Genomic DNA, 13,487 nt, shown 5'->3' with positions numbered 1-13,487 from the left:
TGGTGTATTTATAAGCTAGAGACAGACAGGCATGTCAGCAGGGTGACTAATGGTTCTGAACCAAAGTCTCATCATTTTCGCCACATACTTTAAGATGTGAAAGACAGTTTGTCACAAACATTTGATCTCGCTGTCCTCGTAAAGTTAGCTTATCAGACAGGTGGAGTTCAGGAAGTAGACACACATAGCAGCCAATGCAAGTGGGCTTCTAGCATAAACTCACCAAATCCACACAAAAACACACACACAATTATATTGCTCAGCTGTATCTTTTATTCTTCATTCCATCTCTCTGTCAGTACACAGAGCTCTGCGTTGAACTCTCTGTCAGTACACAGAGCTCTGCGTTGAACTCTGTCAGTACACAAAGCTCTGCGTTGAACTCTCTGTCAGTACACAGAGCTCTGCGTTGAACTCTCTGTCAGGACACAGAGCTCTGCGTTGAACTCTCTGTCAGTACACAGAGCTCTGTGTTGAACTCTCTGTCAGGACACAGAGCTCTGCATTGAACTCTCTGTCAGTACACAGAGCTCTGCGTTGAACTCTCTGTCAGTACACAGAGCTCTGCGTTGAACTCTCTGTCAGTACACAGAGCTCTGCGTTGAACTCTCTGTCAGTACACAGAGCTCTGCATTGAAGCACACATGTTCAAGGGGCCAGTCCAGTTTCAAATAACTCACACCTCACCAAAACAAAGACCAAGGCCTGATTTACCAAGCAGCGCAATGTTTACACTTGCTCTTTTCGGGGGGAATTATATGAGATAAAAACAGAAAATGGACTTTACTTGTCCCTTGACCTTTTTTTCTATGACTCGTTCCCTTTTGAACCGAGCAGGTGTAAACATGGCACTGGTGCAGATGCTTAATAAATGAGGCCCTGGTGATTCCTAACAGTCTTCTCATTGACAACTCAGTCTATTCACCTGCATGCTAGCTTACTCAGGCCAGATGGAATTAGTTGATGGTAAAATATATGGACCAGAGAATACACTGGTCCTCACCGAGCAAGAGCATTGGCTCCTGGTCTACGAGAAACATTAAGGACCAATCAAATATCTCCATCCACATTAAAAGTTCAGCTATGTGCCAAATCCGGGAACCTGACACTAAGTATTTTTGACTGTGGACCTCCTTGCATTGCCAGTGTTTAAACATACAATATATCCAACATAGCGTTTTCCTTTAATGCATACAATATCATAGCAATCATACCATCATTATGTTAAAGCATTTGCATGTGAGTAGTTATTTTTATTTATTATTTTTTACACTTTGGTGCCATTTCTAAAACGAATTTACTTTGTAATCACATACACTCATGAAGAAAGTGGATTATTGAAGGAATATTAGAGCGATTATTGTACATCATTGATTTACATATATACAGTATTTCAAGTCGATTTTACAGACATTTGTAGAGATGGGAATCCAGTCAGCAGAACACATCACTGTATGGTCCCTACCACTCTAGTTTACAATGATTCAGTTATACCGTTAGCCTTCAGTTCAGTTGTGAAGAGGATATGAATTGGTCTATTGTCAGACAGACACTGGAAGACAGTGTGCATTTTAGGACTATTGTATTCTTCATGTTGTAAGTGAACCAGTAAAACTCTTTTTAAAAACCAAGGACATTAGAACACTCTCCTAAACATACACGCTGACTCATGCATTCTCACACTATTTCTCCGCTGCCTTCTATTCTCCATTTTAATCTCCAGTTCTGGCCAAAGAGCAGGAACGCTGGGGCCAGGAGTTTTACTGGCCATATGACCTGAGCAGAAAAAACCCCTAGTTCAAGCCTTACAGCATAGGACCCTCAAACTCAACTCTGGACCTCAAAGCCAGCTCTACCGCATTTTTTCATTGTTCCCCTCTAATCAGGGACGGATTTAGACCTGGGACACCAGGTGGGTGCAATTAGTAAATCAGGTAGAACATAAAACCAGCGGGCTCCGAACCTCGTAGGGTAATAGTTGAATACCTCTGGTCTAGGACCTAGGTCATGTGGTCAGGAGAAACTCCTAGCCTAAGGAATGGCATACCCAATACATACAGTTGAAGTCAGAAGTTTACATACACCTTAGCCAAATACATTTAAACTCAGTTTTTCACAAATTCTGACATTTAATCCTAGTAAAAATTCCCTGTCTTAGTTCAGTTACGATCACCACTTTATTTTAAGAATGTGAAATGTCAGAATAACAGAAGAGAGAATGATTTTTTTCAACTTTTATTTCTTTCATCACATTCCCAGTGTGTCAGAGGTTTACATAAACTCAATTAGTATTTGGTAGGATTGCCTTTAAATGGTTGAACTTTCGGGTAGCCTTCCACAAGCTTCCCACAATAAGTTGGGTGAATTTTGGCCCATTCCTCCTGACAGAGCTGGTGTAACTGAGTCAGGTTTGTAGGCCTCCTTGCTCACACACACTTTTTCAGTTCTGCCCACAAATGTTCTATAGGATTCAGGTCAGGGCTTTGTGATGGTCACTCCAATACCTTGACTTTGTTGTCCTTAAGCCATTGTGCCACAACTTTGGAAGTATGCTTGGGGTCATTGTCCATTTGGAAGACCTATTTGCGACCAAGCTTTAACTTCCTGACTGATGTCTTGAGATGTTGCTTGGGATGGTGTTCTTCGGCTTGCAAGCTTCCCCCTTTTTCCTCCAAACATAACGATGGTCATTATGGCCAAACAGTTCTATTTTTGTTTCATCAGACCAGGGGACATTTCTACAAAAAGTACGATCTTTGTCCCCATGTGCAGTTGCAAACCCTAGTCTGGCTTTTTTATGATGGTTTTGGAGCAGTGGCTTCTTCCTTGCTGAGCGGCCTTTCAGGTTATGTCGATATAGGACTCGTTTTACAGTGGATATATACTTTTGTATCCGTTTCCTCCAGCATCTTCACAAGGTCCTTTACTGTTGTTCTGGGATTGATTTGCACTTTTCGTAGCAAAGTACGTTAATCTCTAGGAGACAGAACACGTCTCCTTCCTGGGCGTTATTACGGCTGCATGGTCCCATGGTGTTTATACTTGGGTACTAAGGATGAACCAGACTTGTGGAGGTCTACAATTTGTTTTCTGAGGTCTTGGCTGATTTCTTTTGATTTTACCATGATGTCAAGCAAAGAGACACTTGAGTTTGAAGGTAGGCCTTGCAATACATCCACAAGTACACCTCCAATTGACTCAAATGATGTCAATTAGCCTATCAGAAGCTTCTAAAGCCATGACATAATTTTCTGTAATTTTCCAAGCTGTTTAAAGGCACAGTCAACTTAGTGTATGTAAACTTCTGACCCATTGGAATTGTGATACAGTGAATTATAAGTGAAATAATATGTCTGTAAACAATTGTTGGATAAATTCCTTGTATCATGCACAAAGTAGATGTCCTAACCAACTTGTGAAATTTGTGGAGTGGTTGAAAAACAAGTTTTAATTACTCCAATCTAAGTGTATATAAACTTCCAACTTCAACTGTAGCTTAAGACATGCATATCATTTTTTCATGGTTTCAAAACCTGTAATTCACAACCTATATAATCGTTCAGAGAAAGCCTTGGAAACCCTTCTACAATATTGAGGTGTGACCAGCAGCCTGCACCTGTTTCAACAACTTCCTCATCAAACAAGAAAAAGAAAAACACAAATGAAATGGACTCCATTTGGTTGTTGATAAAGAGACAGTGTTTGTGAAGGAATCCTTGTGTTCTATTATTGAGTTATTAAATATTGTTTATCTGAGGTTTTGTATTCAAAGTCAAGCATCTTTCAATGTCAATGAAGACAAACAAAAATGTATTGTACATCTACATTCTACTGAATAATAACATTGTGTATGTTGAATTAACAGAGAGGAAATCTACTCCTCAGCTGTAGCGATTTCACCCCATCTACAAATAGATGACAAGTGGAGAAAATAAAACAAGGTTTCCTCAGTAATTGTTTACATTCGTGACGTGTACGAGTTTGACTTATTACAGATGTAGAATCTTAATTTGAGCTAGGACAAAATTCTGCAGCAACAGGAAATGTGATTTATTATGTGGATTATAATTCATGGCCATTTTTGTATGGGTTGATGCATTTTTCATTAGGGAAAATCAAGTCTGAAATTTCTAAGCGGAAATTACAAACTTTAGAAGCCCTTTTAGAACAGGAAAATTCTCGGCAACAAAGGTGATCAAATTAAGATCCTACATCTGTACATGTCATTATTACTTTTCTGTTATATATAATACTCGTATTATTGCTGTTACTGCTGTATTATTGAATATACATATTTGCTTTGCTCTTTCTTTATAACGGGTAACTTTTAAGCTCAAAAATAGGTTAGATCATATCAAGCACCGTGTCAGATAGCTTTTCAGCATCAGTATTTAGTACTTCTATAACAATGTTTCAGCAATATTTCTCAAAGTTAATTCAGACTGCTTGTTTTCAGTTGCTTTAGCACTCAAATCCATCTATTCATTAATCTGTCCATCTATCTATCCATCTATTCATTAATCTGTCCATCTATCTATCCATCTATTCATTAATCTGTCCATCTATCTATCCGTACTCTACATTCATCTGTCCATCTATCTATCCGTACTCTACATTCATCTGTCCATCTATCTATCCGTACTGTACATTCATCTGTCGGTCTGTCTATTTGTTCATCTGTGGACATTCTGTATTTTATAGCCTGTTCATCAATCTTCCGTTTCTCTCTGATACAATACTACTGATGCATTGAGTCCTTACCAACCAGATCAGACATAGAAATAGAGAGCACAGAACAGATACATAGATCTCGCCTATCTAACTTATCATAGCTAGCCTACCCATCTCCCTGCTAGAGGACAGAGTAGCAGGGCTTTCTCTGCTCTCTGCTGCTGGAAACTAAACAAAACATTAGTATACATTAGACAGCTCGTAGGTATAATAACACTTGGGTGTCAATGCCCTTTGTCATATGTATCCCTCTCCCTGTGTCAGTGACAGAGACACACAGAGATCAGGGCAAGGCCCCAGAGCTGCCCTCAGATCAGCTTTAACAGAGTATTTACACTATTCACACTGCACTACCACGTATAGGGCCGACACAGAGCCTATGACTAGCCTGGTACCAGATCAGTATGTGCTCTAGCGAACTTCTTTCATCATAGATGCCATGACAAAAGTCAAAGTCCCTGATAGAAGTGGATCAGTGGCAGAGATGACCTCTCTGGAGTCACATAGAAAAGCAAATGGCATGACAACGATAGTTAGAGGAGTTGACTAAAGCACATATACAGATCTGGAACCAGGCTAGGCTATGGTCATCACTAGTTTACACAACCACAAAGTCATAAACCCTGTCTATTTCTACAATTTATCTTCTTAAAATCTGACCCTAAACTTAACCACACTGCTAACCTTCGATATAGCCTATTTTGACTTTGTGGCTGTGTTATCTAGTGGAAACACCTAGGCTACGGCTGCATTCTAAAACAAAAATCTCTGCCCTCGCTCTCCCCCCTCTCCTCTTGTTGACTCTGGTTACAGTCTCCTATTTACTTTACTCGACACAGTAAAATGGTATTACATTATAATTACAATAAAACTACTTTTGGGGTTCTTTGGGATTCAGTGAAACAAGCACCACGATTTAACATTCAGTACCAGGTAGTTAGTTACCAGTTGTGTTGAAGAAATAATACAATGTTACACAATGTTATCCAATAATTCCTTAGTAAATACCAGGTAAGAGAAACAGGACGGTAAAATAATGTTACCATGACACCCTGTCTGGTGTCAACAAAAGGGCAGAGAGATGGGCAGGCTTTTGTTTCAAAATGTGACTCAAAATCACACACACGGGATATCAGTGACGATTGGACTTTTTCTAGTTTTCATCGATACCTATGAATGAAGTGTAGATGTCTTGATAAAATGAGTGATTTGATATTATTTTAGTCCGTTTGAATAACTATGATACAGTACAGTATATTTCTGTTTTGTTGCTAATAAAGTGATACATCTGGAGTTTTTCTCTCTTGCCAACTGGGCTTTGCTTTGTTTAAGGGTGCGTTCGTAAATTCTCTGGCTATCGACTCCGATTTCAAAGCACTCTCACCGGAGTGTGCCAGAGCGCAGAATAACTGATGACTTTACCAGCGCTCAACGCCGGTTGAATATGGCCGGTGTCAGTAAACATCGGCAAAAAGCTTCATTAAATTGTTGCCAGCATCACAGTTAGTCACCAGAGCTCTGGATAAAATGTAAACAGCCAAACCAGCTCTGCTAGGGTGAGTAAAATGGTCAGAGTGAGGTGCTCTCATTTTTGTCTGGAAGTAGCTAGCCAACGTTAGCCAGTTAGCTTGGGTGCTTGACTGCCATTGTGAGATCAGAAGGCTCGGATCAACCCTACTCCAGCATGCGCTCTGGACGCTCCAAGAGCGAAACACGCCGAATTTAACAACGGACAATCTGACAAAGCTTTGAATTTACGAATGCACAGAGCGCACTCTGGCACTCCAGAGTGAATTTACGAACACACCCTGAGGCTTATATTTACTGTGTTATACTTCTAGGTGAGTTTGACTGAGTCTGAAAACAACCCTCAATGTTGCAACAGGACAGCACACTGTTAGAATGATCTGCTATGCTAGCCTGACATGAATGTATTGGTGTGTGGTGTGTTTATCATTATGGCTGTGTGGAAATGGATCATGCTATAGGAGTTATTACCATGGTTCTCTGTAGTACCAACAACTACCTTAAGAGTACACGCTAGCCTACAACTCATATGAGTTCATTCAAATATTGCTCATACGTTGCTATGAGGTATTCTCAATTCAAGTTGTGTATTTCAATCCATTACCTCGTTACCTTTGCTCTGTTAAACAGTGGATTCTTATGTACAGACTTCCATGGTGCTAGTAATACCACTTTCCAGTAGAGGGGACTAAAAGCTGTTGGAAACACACAACACTACACCGTAGCTAAAAACAGATAGATCTACAACTTTCCTATTTTGAGGTATGTGAATGAAGATAGCATGAAGAAAATTAAAAATAGACTAATAAGCATCTAGTGTTTAGAATGTAAACATGGCGTTGCTATAGTGACGGTAGAGTGTTGCGTGGTACAGTGCTTGGATGGTATGAAGGTCATGTGATGGAGGTGGTCTTGATAGGTTATGATCTGGGAGGAGAGTTGGAGAGAGGAGGCGACGCTGTTGTCCCTTCCTTCTTAGCCTGGTCAACGCTCTCCTCACCAGCCACAGGAGAGCCAGACTTACTATAAAGAGAGCGAGAGAAAGAGAGAAAGAAGATCATTTTGGGGGGAATGCATCATTTAGACAATAACAGGTATACAGTAGGCACAAGAATGCGTTTCAAACTTGGTCAAAGAAAATGTACAGATTACTGTAAACTACTGTAGGTCATTAAAAGGGGGCCAAAGAGAAACCGTGAGAGAGAAGTGAATGCCGGTGGCAGAGAGTGAGGGAGTGAGTGTACCTGTCCCCACTCTGGGTGATGAGTCTCCTGCAGGTCTCCATCTGCACATCCAGGCCTCTCTTCATAGAACACATCTCCATGTATTCATGTAGGTGACGGTTCATATCACTCTTAGCTGTAGCCAAGTCATACTGGGGAGAAACACATCACTCTTAGCTGTAGCCGAGTCATACTGGGGAGAAACACATCACTCTTAGCTGTAGCCGAGTCATACTGGGGAGAAACACATCACTCTTAGCTGTAGCCGAGTCATACTGGGGAGAAACACATCACTCTGAGCTGTAGCCAAGTCATACTGGGGAGAAACGCATCACTCTTAGCTGTAGACAAGTCATACTGGGGAGAAACACATCACTCTTAGCTGTAGACAAGTCATACTGGGGAGAAACACATCACTCTTAGCTGTAGACAAGTCATACTGGGGAGAAACACATCACTCTGAGCTGTAGCCAAGTCATACTGGGGAGAAACACATCACTCTTAGCTGTAGCCGAGTCATACTGGGGAGAAACACATCACTCTTAGCTGTAGCCGAGTCATACTGGGGAGAAACACATCACTCTTAGCTGTAGCCGAGTCATACTGGGGAGAAACACATCACTCTTAGCTGTAGCCGAGTCATACTGGGGAGAAACACATCACTCTTAGCTGTAGCCGAGTCATACTGGGGAGAAACACATCACTCTTAGCTGTAGCCGAGTCATACTGGGGAGAAACACATCACTCTGAGCTGTAGCCAAGTCATACTGGGGAGAAACGCATCACTCTTAGCTGTAGCCAAGTCATACTGGGGAGAAACACATCACTCTTAGCTGTAGACAAGTCATACTGGGGAGAAACGCATCACTCTTAGCTGTAGCCAAGTCATACTGGGGAGAAACACATCACTCTTAGCTGTAGACAAGTCATACTGGGGAGAAACACATCACTCTTAGCTGTAGACAAGTCATACTGGGGAGAAACACATCACTCTGAGCTGTAGCCAAGTCATACTGGGGAGAAACGCATCACTCTTAGCTGTAGCCAAGTCATACTGGGGAGAAACAAATCACTCTTAGCTGTAGCCGAGTCATACTGGGGAGAAACACATCACTCTTAGCTGTAGCCAAGTCATACTGGGGAGAAACACATCACTCTTAGCTGTAGCCGAGTCATACTGGGGAGAAACACATGGAGAAACACATGGTCAACCACTAACATAGCCCAAGACACACTGTCTCACACACCCCCCCAACAAACCTCAATCTGGTCGATGGTCTCTTGGTATTCTTTCTCCCTGGATTTGAATAAGTCCTCAGTGTCGTTAATCACCTTCTCCAGACACTGGTCTTCCTGCTGAGAGGGTGAGAGGAAAGGAGGAAGAGTGAGAGAGAGGGAAGGAAGGAGGGAGAGAGAGGGTAGGAGGAAGGAGGGGGTGAGAGACAAGGAAGGAGACGGAGAGAGGGGGAGATGGAGAGAGGGAAGAAAAATACATGGAAGTGATAAATTAAAGAGTACAGTGATAGAATGACAGAGGAGAAAGACAGTGTTTCTTTATGAAGATGTGTCTGTGTGTGTGAGTATTGGTTGTTTATGAAGATGTGTCTGTGTGTGTGTGTGAGTATTGGTTGTTTATGAAGATGTGTCTGTGTGTGTGTGTGTGAGTATTGGTTGTTTATGAAGATGTGTCTGTGTGTGTGTGTGAGTATTGGTTGTTTATGAAGATGTGTCTGTGTGTGTGTGAGTATTGGTTGTTTATGAAGATGTGTGTGTGTGTGAGTATTGGTTGTTTATGAAGATGTGTGTGTGTGTGTGTGAGTATTGGTTGTTTATGAAGATGTGTGTGTGTGTGTGTGTGTGTGTGTGTGTGTGTGTGTGTGTGTGTGTGAGAGTATTGGTTGTTTAGGAAGATGTGTCTGTGTGTGTGTGTGAGTATTGGTTGTTTATGAAGATGTGTCTGTGTGTGTGAGTATTGGTTGTTTATGAAGATGTGTCTGTGTGTGTGAGTATTGGTTGTTTATGAAGATGTGTCTGTGTGACCAGACAGTACAACACAGTAGAATTACACATCGCTGAGGTAATCTACTGATGTAATCAGCTAATTAAATTACAGTAAGGCCTTTTTATTTACCTCAGTGACAAGACACAGTGTTAAAAATATATCTTCTGACTGGTAAATGGAAAACAGATACTAGTGTGTGTGTGTGTGTGTGTGTGTGTGTGTGTGTGTGTGTGACACAAGCCTCCAGGCATGCAGTCATTAGTGAAAAGCTTTTTGGAGTGTGTAAGCGTGTTGGGGAAAATAATCGCCTGCTAAAATATATTTCCCAGAGGAGTGAAGGTCAGTGCCCTGGGACAGTTTAAACCACTAGCACCACTGAAATCAGACAGCCAGGCCAAATGCCTGTGAGCAATAAACCCTGTTATCAGCATGCCATTACCACATCCCTCACCCGAATTCTGTCTAGCTCTATTCAAAACCAATTCCTGGAAAATACAATTGACAAAGCTGTAAACTGAGTAACTGTGAATATAGAAGCTCCTGATAAATATCTATGGGCTGTTGTGTAGCCTATGCAAATATATATCTGTACAAATCATTAAAACAATATAACTAATTGGACAAAGGTATTGCACTAAGTCATCAATTTGTACTTATGAGAAGCTGAAGGTACTACTTCCATAGTTCTAACATCAGTTAACCCCATAGAGTTACTATGGAATACCTAAACATCAACATTCTAAAGCGCACCATACCTCTCCTGGCTGGTGGGTGGTCTCTGGAGCCAGAGTGCATCCTGGGAAGTCCTCCCACAGCAGCAGAGTCTCCTCTGTCTCCTCCCAGGCCAAGCTGTCACAGTCATCTTCAAACTCACACTCCCGCCTGCAACACACATAAATGTTTGTTTATTAACGTTTGTTTGGCCTCTGGAGAAAATGCACATGGAAGCTTCCTTCTTATCAGTCTAATACCTTTACTATGGTAGAGTATTGACAGTGTAGAAGCTGGTTGTACCTGTAGACGCCTGATAAGAGAAACTACACATGTAACAAACACCAGTCCTGTAATGTTACTCACAGCTGGTTGAGCATCCTCTGCATTTCCTCGTTGATCTGATTGGCTGACGAGCCACAGAGCTCCTCCTCTCTGGGCAGGCCCCCATCGCTCTCCGAGGTGCTGATAGTCTCATCACCCTCACTACTGTTGACGGACAGCGGGGTCTGTTTCCGAGGGCGACAGTTGATGGCAGACTGGGTGTTAGGGACCTAGGAGTGGAAAGAGAGACTTAGACAGACAAACAGATAGACAGAGCGAGACAGACACAGACAGACTGACACCGTCAGAGACAGACAGACACCATCAGACAGAAAGACAGACAGACTACCTGATACATCTGGATGACATCCTCACAGTTCCTCTGCTGGGCCACGTCACACAGGCGAGCCGTGATGTCGATGCGTCTACAGATGTCCATGTCCACCTTCATGGCCTTCTCCTGGATCTTACTGTCCAGATCAGACATGTTCTACAAAGAAAGAGAGATGGTTATGGTCTCCTAGTAACAGTTATCATCCTAACCAGACCAGGAGTAATCTCTGTGTAGAGTGTGAGAAACAGACTGGGGGACCCAGTGGGACAGGAGAATGAACCAGACAATATTGAGAGTGAAAAGGGTCATCGATGAGCAGATGATTTGTGTTCAGTCAGATCAGGACAGTATGAGGCTGTGTGTGTATATGGGAGAAAGATGTATACCAGTTGTTGATGATGGTTCTGTTAGGTGTGAATGGCAACATGAGATGGCGCTGATAGAGATGGCAGCTTCGCTTCAAGTCCTTAGGAAACTGAGCAGTATTTGGTTTTTTTATGCATTACTTCTTACAGTGTTAGCCCAGAAAACCTTAAGTGTTATTACATACAGACGGGAAGAACTATTGGATATCAGAGAGACATCAACTTACCAGCACAACCAGCACTACAACCAGGAATATGACTTTCCCAAAGCAGATCCTTTGTCTGCAACTCTCAGGGCATTTGAACTGATTCCAGAGGCAGACCCAAAACAACGCCATCAGACGAAAGGGTGTCGGAGCGGTCTTCTAGTGAGGCTTCGGATACGCGCATAGCACCCACCGCTTCCGAGTATATTCCTCGCTAACGTCTAGTCCCCAGTTAACAAAGTCGACAAAATTAGGGCAGGAGTTTCTTTCAAAAGAGATATCCGGGATTGTAACATACTCTGTTTCACGGAGACATGGTCAACGGGATTTTCAGTGCATCGCATCGACAGGAACAAACATCTCTCTGATAAGAAGAAGGGCGGCGTGTATGTTTCATGATTAACGATTCATGGTGTAATTGTAAGAACATAAGTCCTTTTGTTCACCTGACCTAAAATTTCTCACAATCAAATGCAGACCATATTATCTCTCAAGAGAACTCTCCTTGGTTATCGTCACAGCCATGTATATCCCCCTGCAAGCGAATACCAAGACGGCCATCAAGGAACTTCACTGGACTTTATGCAAACTGGAAACTATATATCCTGAGGCTGCATTTATTGTAGCTGGGGATTTTAACAAAGCTAATCTGAGAACAAGGCTACCCAAATTCTATCAGCATATCGATTGCAGTACAGGAGCAAGTAACACACTCGACCACTGCTACTCTAACTTCTGCAATGCATACAAGGCCCTCCCCCACCCTACTTTTGGTAAATCTGACCATGACTCCATCTTGTTGCTCCCCTCCTATAGTCAGAAACTAAAACAGGAAGCGCCCGTGCTTAGGTCTATCCAACGCTGGTCTGTCCAATTGGATTCCACGCTTCAAGATTGCTTCGATCACATGGACTGGGTTATGTTCCGGGTAGCCTCAGACAATAACATTGACGTATACGCTGACAAGGTGAGCGAGTTTATAAGGAAGTGTATAGGAGATGTACCCACTGTGACTAAAACGTTCCCTAACCAGAAACAATGGATTGATCGCAGCATTCGCTCAAAACTGAAAGCACGTACCACCGCATTTAATCATGACAAGGCGACTGGAAACATGGCCAAATACAAACAGTGTAGTTATTCCCTCCGTAAGGCAATCAAACAAGCAAAGCGTCAGTATAGAGACAAAGTGGAGTCGCAATTCAACGGCTCAAACACGAGACGCATGTGGCAGGGTCTACAGTCAATCAGGGACTACAAAAATAAAACCAGCCCCGTCGCAAACATCGACGTCTTGCTCCCAGACAAATTAAAACAACTTCTTTGCACATTTTGAGGACAATAAAATGCCACCAACACAGCCCACTACCAAAGACTGTGGGCTCTCCTTCTCCGTGGTCAATGGGAGTAAAACATTTAAACGTGTTAACCCTTGCAAGGCTTCCGGCCCACCAGACGGCATCCCTAGCCGCGTCCTCAGAGCATGCGCAGACCAGCTGGCTGCTGTTTTTACAGACATATTCAATCAATCCTTATCCCAGTCTGCTGTCCCCACATGCTTCAAGATGTCCACCATTGTTCCTGTACCCAAGAAAGCTAAGATAACTGAACTAAATGACTACCGGCCCATAGCACTCACTTCTGTCATCATGAAGTGCTTTGAGAGACTAGTCAAGGATCATATCACTTCCAACCTACCGGTCACCCTTGACCCACTCCAATTTGCTTACCGCCGCAATAGGCCCACAGACGATGCAATCGCCATCACACTGCCCTATCCCGTCTGGACAAGAGGAATAGCTACATAAGAATGATGTTCATTGACTACAGCTCAGCATTTAACACCATAGTACCCTCCAAACTCATCATTAAGCTTGAGACTCTGGGTCTCGACCCCGCCCTGTTCAACTGGGTCCTGGACTACCTGACGGGCCGCCCCCCAGGTGGTGGAGGTAGGAAACAACATCTCCACTCCGCTGATCGTCAACACTGGGGCCCCACACGGGTGAGTTCTTAGCCCTCTCCTGTACTCCCTGTTCACCCATGACTGCGTGGCCATGCACG

The 13,487-nt window shown here is 42.8% G+C and overlaps 1 protein-coding gene across 2 annotated transcripts in view; it reads right to left on the bottom strand.

Annotated features, from left to right (window-relative positions):
• Positions 1 to 250: 250 nt before the first annotated feature.
• Positions 251 to 13,487, bottom strand: part of LOC115140763 (non-homologous end joining factor IFFO1-like) — a 46,346-nt gene continuing 33,109 nt past the window's right edge. The window contains exons 4-9 of one of the 2 annotated variants that reach the window (XM_029679086.2): positions 10,868 to 11,008; positions 10,561 to 10,748; positions 10,239 to 10,365; positions 8,742 to 8,837; positions 7,503 to 7,633; positions 251 to 7,281 (exon numbers count right to left, since the gene is read on the bottom strand). In XM_029679086.2, the coding sequence (XP_029534946.2) occupies positions 7,179 to 7,281; positions 7,503 to 7,633; positions 8,742 to 8,837; positions 10,239 to 10,365; positions 10,561 to 10,748; positions 10,868 to 11,008 (786 nt within the window). In that variant the 3' untranslated portion in view covers positions 251 to 7,178. The other variant, XM_065027870.1, reaches the window with a different exon arrangement.

Source organism: Oncorhynchus nerka, linkage group LG14, assembly GCF_034236695.1.
Source record: "Oncorhynchus nerka isolate Pitt River linkage group LG14, Oner_Uvic_2.0, whole genome shotgun sequence".
Classification (NCBI taxonomy): domain Eukaryota; kingdom Metazoa; phylum Chordata; class Actinopteri; order Salmoniformes; family Salmonidae; genus Oncorhynchus; species Oncorhynchus nerka.
The sequence above is the reverse complement of the archived record's forward strand: the minus strand, read 5'-3'. Positions and strand labels throughout refer to the sequence as shown.